Source organism: Tursiops truncatus, chromosome 9 (assembly GCF_011762595.2).
Source record: "Tursiops truncatus isolate mTurTru1 chromosome 9, mTurTru1.mat.Y, whole genome shotgun sequence".
NCBI classification, from domain to species: Eukaryota; Metazoa; Chordata; class Mammalia; order Artiodactyla; family Delphinidae; genus Tursiops; species Tursiops truncatus.
Window position 1 is genome coordinate 93085430 of NC_047042.1, and position 14775 is coordinate 93100204.

The 14775-nt window shown below is 39.5% G+C and overlaps 1 protein-coding gene across 1 annotated transcript; it reads left to right on the plus strand.

Annotated features, from left to right (window-relative positions):
* Positions 1-5431: 5431 nt before the first annotated feature.
* On the plus strand, positions 5432-6379 carry TAS2R5 (taste 2 receptor member 5). Its single transcript, XM_033862701.1, is given in 1 exon segment — positions 5432-6379. A coding segment is annotated over 1 exon segment (948 nt).
* Positions 6380-14775: the final 8396 nt, after the last annotated feature.

A 14775-nucleotide genomic window follows, 5' to 3' on the forward strand; every position in this document is an offset into this window, starting at 1 on the left:
CAGGTATTTTTTTTTAACATCTTTATTGGAGTATAATTGCTTTACAATGGTGTGTTAGTTTCTGCTTTATAACAAAGTGAATCAGCTATACATATACATATATCCCCATATCTCCTCCCTCTTGCGTCTCCCTCCCACCCTCCCTATCCCACCCCTCTAGGTGGTCACAAAGCACCGAGCTGATCTCCCTGTGCTATGCGGCTGCTTCCCACTATCTATTTTATGTTTGGTAGTGTATATATGTCCATGCCACTCTCTCACTTTGTCCCAGCTTCCCCTTCCCCCTCCCCGTGTCCTCAAGTCCATTCTCTAGTAGGTCTGCATCTTTATTCCTGTCTTGCCCCTAGGTTCTTCATGACCTTTTTTTTTAGATTCCATATATATGTGTTAGCATACAGTATTTGTTTTTCTCTTTCTGACTTACTTCACACTGTATGACAGACTCTAGGTCCATCCACCTCACTACAAATAACTCAATTTCGTTTCTTTTTATGGCTGAGTAATATTCCATTGTATATATGTGCCACATCTTCTTTATCCATTCATCTGTCGATGGACACGTAGGTTGCTTCTATGTCCTGGCAATTGTAAATAGAGTTGCAATGAACATTGTGGTACATGACTCTTTTTGAATTATGGTTTTCTCAGGGTATATGCCCAGTAGTGGGATTGCTGCGTCGTATGGTAGTTCTATTTTTAGTTTTTTTTTTTACATCTTTATTGGAGTATAATTGCTTTACTATGGTGTATTAGTTTCTGCTTTATAACAAAGTGAATCAGTTATACATATACATATGTTCCCATATCTCTTCCCTCTTGCATCTCCCTCCCTACCACCCTCCCTATCCCACCCCTCTTGGTGGTCAGAAAGCACTGAGCTGATCTCCCTGTGCTATGTGGCTGCTTCCCACTAGCTAGCTGTTTTATGTTTGGTAGTGTATATATGTCCATGCCACTCTCTCACTTTGTCACAGCTTACCCTTCCCCCTCCCCATATCCTCAAGTCCATTCTCTAGTAGGTCTGTGTCTTTTTTCCCGTCTTACCCCTATGTTCTTCATGACTTACTTCACTCTGTATGATAGACTCTAGGTCCATCCACCTCACTACAAATAACTCAATGTCATTTCTTTTTATAGCTGAGTAATATTCCCTTGTATATATGTGCCACATCTTCTTTATCCATTCATCTGATGATGGACTCTTAGGTTGCTTCCATCTCCTGGCTATTGTAAATGGAGCTGCAATGAACATTTTGGTACATGACTCTTTTTGAATTATGGTTTTTCTCAGGGTATATGCCCAGTAGTGGGATTGCTAGGTCATATGGTAGTTCTATTTGTAGTTTTTTAAGGAACCTCCATACTGTTCTCCATAGTGGCTGTATCAATTTACATTCCCACCAGCAGTGCAAGAGTGTTCCTTTTTCTCCACACCCTCTCTAGCATTTATTGTTTCTAGATTTTTTGATGATGGCCATTCTGACCGGTGTGAGATGATATCTCATTGTAGTTTTGATTTGCATTTCTCTAATGATTAATGATGTTGAGCATTCTTTCATATGTTTATTGACAATCTGTATATCTTCTTTGGAGAAATGTCTATTTAGGTCTTCTGCCCATTTTTGGATTGCGTTGTTTGTTTTTTTGACATTGAGCTGCATGAGCTGCTTGTAAATTGTGGAGATTAATCCTTTGTCAGTTGCTTCATTTGCAAATATTTTCTCCCATTCTGAGGGTTGTCTTTTGGTCTTGTTTATGGTTCCCTTTGCTGTGCAAAAGCTTTTAAGTTTCATTAGGTCCCATTTGTTTATTTTTATTTTCATTTCTCTAGGAGGTGGGGCAAAAGGGATCTTGCTGTGATTTATGTCATAGAGTGTTCTGCCTATGTTTTCCTCTAAGAGTTTTATACTAAGTCCAGCTTATTCTCAAGGGAAGGGGCATTAAGCCATGCTTCCTAGAGGGTGTCCCAAATCTTGTCTTCTTATTTCTCGTCCCAAATTTTCATACTTACGGAAGCAGAGAAAATAGCTCCTGCTTTCTTATCTGCCAAGTCCCCTCACTACCATTTACTTTTTCTACCCCAGCAATGCTGCTGCTGCTTATACTCTTATCGTGATCCTTGCTGCATGCAGGCCATGGAGGGTGGAGTTTGGCACTTCATCCTCCCTGCAAATACCTGAATCCAGTACCCAAGAGGTGGTGCTGACCCAGTGAGCGAGAACGCCACCTCTTCCTAAAGTGGTGGGGAAGAAGCTGGAAAGACGATGAATATGTGTACATTTATAGCTTTTGTTCCTATTACACGTGCCAATTAATAACATGCTTAATTTTCTCAATTTCTGAATTTTTAGACACATGCTGTACATTAAGAGAAGAATTAATTTGCTCAGGTTAGCAGTTGCTACAGAAGAGTTGCCTTCTAGATGCCATCTAGTGGCAATGTAGGCACAATTTGGGGCGGCATTGGAAAAGTCTATGTCCAGGAATACAAAATGTTTGAGTCCCTGAGCTATGTCAGATGTAGAATAGGAGATGGAGCTGTACTTGGTCTGGCAACTTGTGGGGGGAAGGCATTTTTTTGGATGAAAGTGGCAGACCTTAGTCTTTGAAACCAAAGTCCTTTAGCTGCTGCTTCCTCCTTCATGTGGCTTCTATGCCTTGGCTAGCCTCTCTGCCATCATCTCCAGCTCTTCCCCCTCTGAGCCCACCACTGGCTCATCCCTGAGACACTGATGGCTACCCGTCCCTTTGTTCTGTCATAATGGTCACGAGGAATCAGACCTGTTGAAGGTGTCCACGACATGGGAGAAAGATCTAGTCAGCCCTTACTCTAGAGAATTGCCAACAGTAAAATTAACTTCCTGTAAAATTGTCAAGTTAATTAAATTTTTGTTCTCAATTCTTCTTCTCATTTCTTCTTTAATTTTGAAATAAAATGAGAGAGTAACATGCAAAATAGAATAGAAACCAGAGCTATTGCTCTCTAAGCAATGCAAAGTGCTTATTTTAATAAACTCCAGAAGTCAAAACTGAGTTCTCATGTTTTGCATGGAAAGGATCACATTTTTCTAAATTATTGCAGGTAATCCAGTTATCTTTGCCAGTAGAGACTGTGTATCCCCTGATGAGATGAAGTAGAAAATAGGTATAATTTTGAAATAATGTGTGTTAAGAAAAAGATGAACCTGTGCGTTAATTGCTAGATATTTTTTAGACAAACATTATTCTTATTAGAATTAACTAATTATCTCAGTTCTCTACGTGGTTTAGCCTTTCTTAACACCACTTGTAAAGCAGCCTGTCAAGAAACCATCTTTATATTTCTAGTGATTTTTTTTTTCTTTGAGCCAAGACCAGGCTTTCTGGATACACGTCAGTTGGCTGCCATGCTTTGCATGAAGTTCCACTGCCCAGGACCTCAAGTGCGGCAGGGTGGGAGAGAAGGGCAGTTTTGTTTGCCATCCAAAAGTCACCGTAGAAGCCTTTCTCTTGGAGAGGTTCATGCCTCATCCAAGTTTTCTGGCCAGTGGCAGTTATGGCTTTCCCCTCTGCCTCTCCACAGCTGCAGGCAGAGTTCTCAGGCTCCAGGCCCTCAGCTGGGTGGGGTGGTGCACAATGTGTGCACCCTGGAAGCAGGGCCTGCTCCCTGCTGTGTTCCTGTGCCTCCTCCACTGCCTGGCACCTGATAAGCGCTCTGCACATCTTACCTAATGAATAGAAATCCGGTCCCACAAGCTATTATATTACTAGTAGAACAGCTGAGGCCCAGAGAGGGTGCTGGCTTGATTGCAGCTTCATAGAGTGCCCAAGGCAGCGCGGGCACCTGGCACAGAACCTTTTTACTACACCCGTGCTGCCTTCCTAAGAAGCCTGGCCTTTCTCCTTCTTTCCAATCTAATTCCACTTTCTTCTCATTTCCTCATAGTTATTTCTAGCCTGTTTTGAACACTGTACTGGTTTTCTATTTTTTGTTAAGCAAGACAAATTTAGCAGCTTAAAACAACATCTATTTATTATGTCACAGTTTCTGTGGATCAAGACTCCTGGCACAGCCTAAGTGGGTCCTCTGTGCAGCGTCTCACAGGCTGCAGTTAAGATGTTGGCTGGGCTGTGTTCCTTCTGGGGCTGTGTTCCTTTTGGAGCTGTGTTCTTTCTGGAGCTTGCCAAGCTTACTGGTTGTTGGCAGGATTCAGTTCTTTGCATTTGTAGGACGAAGTCCTGTTTTCTTGCTGGCTGTCAGGTGGTGGGATTCGGGGGTGGGGTGGGGTCAATCTAAGCATCTAGAGGCTTCCCACAGTTTCTCACCATGTGACTCTCTCACAACGTGGCAGCTGGATTCTTTAAAGCCAGCAGGAGGGCCCAGTTCCTCCTCCAAGACATTAGCTGATTAAATCAGGCCAACACGGGATAGTCTACTTTTTGATTAACTCAAACTTGACTGATTAGGGACCTTAACTACATCTGCAAAAGCCCTTCATCTTTGCCATGTAATATAACCTAATCACAGGAGTGACATCCCATGTTATTCACAGTCCCACCCCTGCTCAACGATTATTCAGGGTATGTACACCAAAGGGTGGGAACCTTGGGCGCCATCTTAGAATTCAGCCTCCCATAAACACATTTGCATTTGTCTGGTCCCAAGGAAGGTGGAATCTGAACAGTAAATGAAGCACTTTTCCTATATTTCTTGATTACTCTGCTAGTCTTTTTTCACTTCTTTGAGTTCATCTCCTTCCTCTAAGACCTTGATGTGACATATATGTTAAGTCAAGTGTGTGTGGATAATTGATCATAAAGGGCAGATGATCTCAAAGATCCTGATTAACAGTAATGGCTCCTTTACCTGACCTCCTATATTTTTTATTATTTGGCACTTAAAATATGTTTTGGTTCTCTGATTGTTTTCTTTCCCCAAACTTCCCCTACTTCTCTCTTGAATAATGAAATATATTTTTAATTTCTGACTTTATTCGGCTTTCACGCCTATATGTTCAAAGTTCTTTTTATGAAAATAAATTTTCTTTTTTATATGAATGAGCTCACATCTGGCACTGTATAGAACCTAAGACTGTTTTGGTGTTATGTGTTGGTATCTAGATGTTAGCCCATGACCCTTGAGAAGGAGAGTTGATGTTTCTGATACGTTTCAAATCTCTAGTCTCAGGGTTTGTTCAGGGTTCATTCATGTGGATGCAAATATAGAGGGGTTTATAACTTCTAAACTCTCTGTTCCTGGTCACAGCTGTTCAGTCTGTGCTTGAGGACAGGTTACAGAAGGGTAAGACCAAATCCAGATTTTGTGATATGAAAATTTACTGTGAGTGTTGTATCCTCTTCAGGGAGTCTGCAGTTTAGCCAGGAGCCGTACGCATTCATCGGCACTGAAGCAGAGCACCTCCTGAGATGGCAGTGAGAGACTTCCCCAGCCATGCTGACTGCTGTCCTAGGACTGTTAATGCGGGTAGCAGTGGCTGAATTTCTCATTGGCCTGGTTGGAAATGGAGTCCTCGTGGTCTGGAGTTTTGGAGAACGGCTCAGAAAATTCAAGGGGTCCTCATATAACCTCATTGTCCTGGGCCTGGCTGTCTGTTGATTTCTTCTGCAGTGGTTGATTATGGTGGACTTAAGTCTGTTTCCACTTTTCCAGAGCAGCCATTGGCTTCGCTATCTCCATGTCTTCTGGGTCTTAGTAAACCAGACCAGCCTGTGGTTTGCCACTTTTCTCAGTGTCTTCTACTGCAGGAAGATCATGACCTTTGAACACCCTGTCTACTTGTGGCTGAAGCAGAGGGCCTGTTGTCTTAGTCACTGGTGCCTTCTGGTGTACTTCATGATCAGTTTGTTACTTATAGTCCAGGGTAGCTTAGAGTTCTCCAATCTTTCCCAAGGAAACAGCAGCATTTTATACCCCCCTTCAAACTGGCACTGTCTGTATATATTATGGCTCAATACAGGAAGTATAATGCCCTTCATGGTGTTGCTTATTTCCTCTGGGATGCAGATTGTCTCTTTGTGTAGACACCGCAGGAAGATGAATGTCCATACAGTCGGCAGGAGAGATGCTCAGGCCAAGGCTCACATCACTGTCCTGAAGTCCTTGGGCTGTTTCCTTATACTTTACATAGTTTACATCCTGGCCAGCCCCTTCTCCATCACCTCCAGGTCTTTTCCTGCTGCTCTTACCGCTCTCTTCATCTCTGAGACACTCATGGCTGCCTAGGCTTCTCTTCATTCTGTCATATTGATCATGGGGAATTCCAGGATGAAGCAGACTTGTCAGAGAATCCTGTGGAAGACAGTGTACGCTTGGAGAGAAAGGAGTGGTAAGGAGACTGTTTTGAGACACTTTTTTGATAGCTCTCCAAAAGGGGGCTGACTTTTACATATTTAAAATTTTTCCTTCTTTTTAAAAAATTTTTTAATTTTATATTAGAGTATAGTTGATTAACAATGTTGTGTTAGTTTCAGGTGTACAGCAGAGTGATTCAGTTATACATAGACATGTATCTTTTTCAAATTCTTTTCCCATTTAGATTATCACAGAGTATTGAGCAGAGTTCCCTGTGCTGTACAGTAGGTCCTTATTGGTTATCTATTTTAAATACAGCAGTGTGTACATATCAATCCCAAACTCCCAATCTGTCCCTCCCCCACCCCCAGTAACCGTAAGTTTGTTCTCTATGTCTGTGAGTCTGTTTCTGTTTTGTAAATAAGTTTGTTTGTATCATTTTTTTCTTTTAGATTCCACATATAAGCGGTATCATATGATACTTGTCTTTCTCTGTCTGACTTATTTCACTTAGTATGATACTCTCCAGGTCCATCCAATGTTGCTGCTATTATTTCATTCTTTTTTTAAAAAAATTTTTTATTGGAGTATAGTTGATTTACAATGTTATGCTAGTTTCAGGTGTACAGCAAAGTGAATCAGTTATAGATATACATATATCCACTCTTTTAGGTTCTTTTCCCATGTAGGGTATTACAGAGTATCGGGTAGATTTCTCTGTGCTATACAGTAGGTTCTTACTAGTTATCTATTTTATATATAGTAGTGTGTGTATTTCATTCTTTTTAATGGCTCAGTAAAAGTTTTCCTTCTTTAATGCTCCATCAATAAATGGGCAATAGAAAATGCAGAATAAAAATCAATACTGTTTCTCTTTTCACAATGCAAAGTACATTATTTTAATGTATGATAGAAATCAAGGCTAGGGCCTTATGTTTGGTAAATGAAGTGTTATGTTCTGTTTATATATAGAAAATAATTCCTTTCTTTTAAAATTACATATATAAGTTGTGTTTTTCCTATTATATTAAATAGAGATTAGGAACAATTAATATAGTGATCCTTAATTTTTGTGAAATTTCATCTACCTGTTAATGTTAGTCATTTTAGATAAGCTTAAAAAAAAGTACCAAATAAGTTTCCCATTTCTCTACTGTAGTTGTTCTTGCTATCTAACTGAAAAACAAAACAAAATATATTTCTATTTCTGGGAGTTTCTTTGAGCCCTAGACTTGCCTTTCAGGATAAAAGTCAGTTGGCTGCCACAATTGGTATTAAGTTCTGAGCCCAGGACCTAGGGTGGGGCAAGATGGGAGTGAGGGGCACTTGCTTCTGCTCCCCGAAAGAACATTGCTCGCTGGAGAGGTCAAGGCTTATTTTCTTTGGTCATTTGACCATCCTGACTGTCCACTCTGGCCTCTCCACAGCCTAAAGTCAGAGTTTTAGCATGTTGGCTCTTTGAGTTGGATGGAGATCATCTAGAACATCAAATCCATGGAACTGTGTCTGTTTTTGTTTCTTCCTAAGTTCTTGGTGCCTAGAATATTACCTGACCCATAATAAACAATAAATGTTTTGTAAATGATTGATTAGCTGTGTTAACTAGTCTTTTAACTCCTTTTATATATTACAGAGAAATTGAGGCCCAGAGAGGGCAATGGCCTGCCCAGAGTTTCGTAGAGAGCCAGAACTAAGTTTTCTGACTCCTGGTCCAAGGCTCTTTCCTTTATATCACACTACTTTGCTAAAGAGTTAGCTTTGCCTTTCCCTCCTTTGAATCTTGTCCGTTTTTGTATATACTTTCTCAGCCTTCTTTTTAGGCTTATTTGAACACATTTCCTTTGGTTCAGTTCTAAAGGATCTGTAATCCAAGGGACAATACTTGATATACTTAAATTTTTTTTTCATTTCTACTTTCATTAACATGTTCTAACACATGTCTTTTCCTTATCCAAAGGGGTGAACTGAGGTATGTGCTAGCCACATGTGGATGTTAGTCATAGTTCAAGGGAGGGATAGCTCCACTGATGTCACTGTGAGCTGTGTGAGGTCAAGCACCATCTTTGTCTTCTGGAAATGATAATATTCATCCTTTGCAAGCACGGAGATGCTTCTCTAGGGTTATATTTTTAGTAGTAGAATGAATTTTCCACTATGCCATGCCTATTTTTCTACAGCTGTCTGTTGTGACCAGCTGTCATAATGATAATAACCTAACATTTGTATTGGGCTTTACACTTTATCAGGTATTCTTATATGTAGTCTATTATCTCATTTGATTTTAATAGCAACTGTATGCAGGTAGTAATTCTATCCCCATTCTATAGATGACAAAACTCAGGCTGGAGTGATGATTTGCTTAACATCATCAACTAGTAAACAGTCAGATAAAACAGTCCCAAATGTTTGGACTCCAAGTCTTGTGCTTTTACCAGTAACCCTTAAGTTCCTCTTGTTCATACTTGTAAGACTTCATGCCGGGATTAGCCTGTGGAATGCTCAAGTTTGAGAGTATTTTTAAACAGGTGAAATAAGCAACTAATCTTTCATGTTTGGCATTGGTGGGATGCCTGGGAGTCAAGATCCAAAATCATGACAGACTGAAGTATCTATGACTTGCTTTTCTTAGGGACAAAACACTTGCGTTTTCCCAGTCATCTTTTGGGGTTGGATTTCCTTCCTTTTCCGTGCGTGATTTAGCTCATGATGGATGTGAGGCTACTTTGTGTTTTATCCAAGAAAACAAATCTGGAGGCAAATCTGTGCTCTTGAATTGAATCTTCTATAATTAAATCTTTTATAGTTTTCATTCTCCGAGCTGCAGCTGGATCCATGTTCACGTGCATAAGTGTGTATGTATGTGTGTAGGTCTTACTACTTCCCTTTCTGTTATGTGGTATGATCTCTGATGGTGCAGCCTAGAGGGGGACTAGAAAAAGATGTAAACAATACAGAAAGGTAGAAAATGTGCAGCAGCATTTCCCATTCCACTCCCTGTTATTAGTCCCACTGCCCAGATGTGGTCACATTTTACCATTTGTCTTAGTTCTTCTGGTGATTATTGTCACATCTCTAAATAATATTTCGCCTTTCTTACTTGGTTTATCAACTGTGAAACTGTAACTTTTGAATCCCATTCATCAAAGTTTGGGAATCATCTCACTTAACCCCAGATTTATTCCCCTCTTCTATATTTGATTAGTTTTATTTACTTGTCATTCTTCTGGTTACTAATTTTGTAACTTCAAGTAATATGTTTTTCACTTTACTTTTTGAACCATAACTTATGACAGTGTCTACAGAATCTGACTATGTAGAGGTAAGAAATTAGTGCTTTAACTCTCATGTACTTTTCCCACATCCCAACTCATGTGTCCAACTTGAAATGACTTAAGGAGGAAATTAATTTATTGGAAGGAAATTGGCTATCTCTTAGAATCAATGGGAAGTCTGGAGAGTCAACATCAGAATGGGAACCAAGAGGGTTTAAACAACTGAGAACACAACCAAGTCCCTCTAGAGAGACTGATGCTGGCAGCAACACTCACATTTCAACTGTCAGCATTATGTCCTAGACAGTGCCACTGCCTCTGTGAATGTGTCCCTTTGCATCATAGTACATAAACCCTGGCTAAGAGCTTCTGGTTGGCTGATTCTAGGTCACACACCTGCCCTAGATGATAGGTCCTGTGGTGAAAAAAAGTCTGATTTCCCTTTGGCTTCTAAAATATGTATTTTTAAATTAGATGAAATAATGTACTCAACAATGAGGTTAAGTAGCAGAATCGATACAGCAGATGGTCGATTAATGAACTGGAAGGTTAGCTCAAATAACTCTCTCAGAAGGTTATCAGGAAGCAATAAAAGGATGGAAATAGGAGAAACAGGCAAAAAATTAAGCATATAGATTGAAGACAACAGAAACTACTGGGGACAACTTTCTCTCAATTAAAGAGAAAACGTTAGCAATATATAAGCATTTTAAGAGCAAAGCTGAAAACTTTGCTGAGGGGCTTTCCTTTAGTGGGAGCTAGTGGAGTGACTTCAAGAACTTCTACATTTTATGTTAAATACAGTTATCATAGGAGCCAGCAATTCCTCTCATAGGTATATAGCCAAATGAAATGAAAATATATGTCCACACAAAAATTTACCAATGAATGTTCATGGCAACACTGTTCATAATAGTCAAGAAGTGGAAACAACCCAAATGTCCATCATCCGATGAATGGATAAACAAAATGTGGTGTGTGTGTGTGTGTACATGCACACACATATTATGATGGAATATTATTCAGCCATAAGAAGGAAAGAAGTACTGATAGATGCTGTAACACAGATAGACCTTGAAGCATTATGCTAACTGAAGGAGCCTGTCACAAAGACTGCATATTATATGATTCCCTTTCTATGAAAGGTCCAGAAGAGGCAAATCTATAGAACCAGAAAGTTGATTAGTGGTTTCCAGGTGCTGGGGAATAGAGGTATTGGGTAGTGACTACTTATGGGTATAGGTTTCTATCAGGGTCATGAAAATGTTCTAAAATTAGATGGTGGTAATAATTGCTTAAGTCTGTGACTATATGAAAAACCACTGAATTATACATTTAAAGACACATTGAAGAAATTAAAGATGTAAGTATTGGAAAAGAAGAAATAAAACTCATTAGTTTAATATATGATTGTCTACATAGAAAATCCCAATAATCTAAACAATTTTAGGAAATAAGTTAATTTAGAAATGTAGCTATATATAAGGTCAATACCCAAACGTTAGTGTGTTTGTATATAGCAGTATGAAACCAGTAAACCTGGGTTTTCAGAAAACCATTTTTCGCAGCCTCTAGTGTGCTGTAAAATTCTGGGAAAGCTTTAGTTAGTACAAGCTTCATGGTGAAAGTCAGTTTCAGGTTCTCAATCTTGGCTGCATATGAGAATCACTTTGGCAGATTAAAAAGTATCCCAAGTGCCCAGGTCTTGCTCAAGAGCAATTACATCAGAATCTCTGAGATAGGACCCAGGCATTATGTCTTTTAAAGTTCCTCATGTGATTCAGATGTGCAAAAAAGTTTAAGAAAAATAGAGTATTAATCTCATTGAAGTTTTCTTAGCATAGTATCACTGAGATGAACTTACCTTGAAAATAAGGTAAAAGATAACTTTATAAAACAGGTATCAACAGTTCGGGCTTTTTTTCTTTTAATAAGGTTTTATAATTCAGCACTGGATAATTCTGAGGAACTAGTAAAAGAGTTGGAGGAACATCTGATGACAGCGGCCTTCACTTCAAGGCCCCTAGCTTTGCAAACTGGCTTTGGGTTTTCCCAGTATCCCCACAGGAGCAGTGCCAATCCAAATCCTTACCTCTAGATCCATGTCCTGGATGTTCCCTGGATGGATCCCTTACCCTCTTCCCTTCTTTTGTCCATTCATCGTCATCGCCTTCTGGGTACATTCAGGCTCAGGAGCCACATTTTGTCACACTTTATTATTACAACTTGTCATAAACACATTCCTCATCCTCACTTTCTCACCCCTGATCGTGGCATTTTCACTGTTCTCTGTTTATCATGATATCTCTAGGAGAGCAGACACCACCTTTCCCAAACACCTTTCAACTCTATTTTCTGCATTCCCAAGGAGAATTCTTAGAACCTGCTCCAGTTTGGGGGATCCTTGTCAAATGAATCTCAATATGTACTCCCTTTGAAATGTTACCGCAGTGCTCCCAATTCCACTTTAGTTTTCTTTCACAGTACTTATCTGACATACATTTTAAAATTTAACTACCTGTACCTTTAAACTAGAATGTATACTCCTTGAGGACAAGAATCTTTTTCTTTGGTTTTCTTTGTGTCTTCAGTGTTTAGAATAGTAGATATTGTTGAACGAATAGCTATGGGCACAAAAATGGAGCCATAACATATATACTATTTCATAAACTGAGTCTTATGCTTATAATTTTTATGACAATACATATCCTTTTACAACACCATTTTAAATGATCACACATATTATTGTATATGGTTGTACCGCCTTTTTAGAAATAAGCGATACTCTGTGGCCCCCACCCCACCAGGTTTTGCTCTCTACAGTGCTGCAGCAAACATCCTTGTAAAACTCTAAAGGTAGAAGGCGGAATATGCATAATTCGAAGGTTTATCATATGCATTGCCAAATTTTTGTAGAAAATGAATATGTACTTCCACCAGAAGTGGGATCCTAATTTTAAATAGGGTAGTCAGACAAGACTTCACTAAGAAAATATTTAAACAAAGATTTTAGGAAGTGAGGCAGGTAGCCATGCAGGAACCTGGGGAAAGTGTAAAAGTTTGAGGTAAGAAAGTGTCTAATGTGTTCAAGGAGGAGCGAGGAGTCCACTGTGGCTGGAGTAGAGGGTGTAGTGGGCACTGAGGTCAAAGGGGCCATGGAGCCCATGATTTTAGGGACTTTATAGACCATTGTTCGAATTTTATCTTCTATTCTGAGTGAGATGGGGAACGATTGGAGGGTTTTTAGCAGAGGCAAGTGACAAAACTTGACTTAGGTTTTAAAAGACCACTTTGGTAGTTGTACTGAGAATAGGTTAAATTTAGTAAGGCAAAAGTAGAAGAATAAAATGGGTTGGGGGATACTGCGCTGCTCCAGGTTTACCAGGGTGGTTGCAGTGGAGACAGGGAGATGTGGTAAGATTGTCGAAATGTTTTGAAGATAGACCTGGCAGGATTTACCTATAGATTAGATATAAGATATGAGAGACGGGAGGAATCAAAAGTGACTCCAAAATTTTTGGCCTGAGTAAATTGCAGGGTCATCAGCTTGTCATCAGTTCATATGGGGAAGATCGTGGGTGAGGCTGGTTGACTTGTGGGTAAGGCTTGGAGTTCAGTTCTGAACATGTTAAGTTTGAGATATATATTAGATATCAAAGTAGACTATATGAGTAAAATACATGAGACTGGACATCAAGGGAAAAGTCCAAACTGGAGATATATATTTGGGAGCTGTTAGATTATATATCATATTTAAAATCTTAAGACTAGCATAGATCAGTAGGAAGTGGATGATACGGATAAGAGAAGAGGGCCAAGACTAAAACTTGGGGAACTCTGATGTTAAGAGGTTGGAGAAATGTGGTGGAATCAATAGAGGAGACTGAAAAGAAGTAGCCAGTGAGATAGATGGAAAAAAGATGACATCCTGGAGGCCAAGTAAAGAAAATGTTTCCAGGAAGAGGGAATGACTAACATTTTCAATTGATGCTGATAATGTCAAGTAAAATGAGAGCTGAGAATTGACCTGTGGTTTTAGAAATATACAAGTCATTGGTGACTTTAGAAAGAGTAGTTTTAGAGGGAGTGCTGTGCAAAAGCCAGATTTGAGTTGGATCAAGAGACTGGGATGGAGAGGAATTGGTGAAAATAGACAACCTTTTCAAGAAGTTTTGCTATAAATTGTAGGAGAGAATAGCAGCTGTGGCAGGGGACATGAGATCTAAATACAATTTTTTAATGAGAGATATAACAACATAGTTCTGTGTTGATGGGACTGATGGGGGGGGGGAGAGAGAGAGAGAGAGAGAAAGAGACAGAGATAGAGACAGAGAGACTGAGAGACCAAGAGACCAAAAGAGAAATAGTACCAGAGTGATTTTCTAGACTAGAAGAGAGGGGATGGGATCTAGTGAATAAGTGGAGCCTTCGCTTTAGATACAAGCTGTTAAAATTTGCACAAAATCATCAGGAAAGCCTATGTCAAGAGCAGAGTCATTTATTAATAATCGTTCCAGCTAGGGAAAACTTTATTAAGAACAAAACATCAGTGATGTCCACAGAAGGGGAGTTACAGAAGGTTTTTTAAGGGCTAGCTCTTATGATTATAAATTGGGTGATCTTTACTGGGTGAGCTTTTGGAAATGGGCAATGAATAGGGATTGGTCACTTTTAATTGGCTTTGGAGCACAGAGTGCATTCAGTGTTTCTTTTTCCATCTGGATTCTGAAACTTTTGTGGTCCTTTCTTTCCAGATAGGTTGTGGTTTGTTCTTGCTTGTTTTGCAGAATTGATAATTTTCTGACAGGTGGGACTATGGATTTCATTTTCATTTCTCAGACTTCCTTTTGGTCATCCTCTGGCTGAGGCTATAGGACAGATGATTTTGAGTGGTGATCCAGATCTACACTGCTGTTTGAGTTATCTTTTGTCATATTGGCAGTAATTTTGATTTAAACAAGTCCTAATCTTTCTTGTTGCTTCTATTGCATAATTGTTCTTTGCATCATTTGAGGAGACAGCAGCCGCATGGCAGCATTTAAGGGAGTTTTCACACATTTGAACATAGCACAGTTTGCAATCTACTTCTAAGAGTGATTGATACGATTTGTTTATGCCTAAGTCATAGGCAATGGGAGTAGAGGAAATACTTTGCCTGGAATATTGTTGCCTTTGTATTCAACACTTGAAGGCTTGACTTCAACTCAAGGA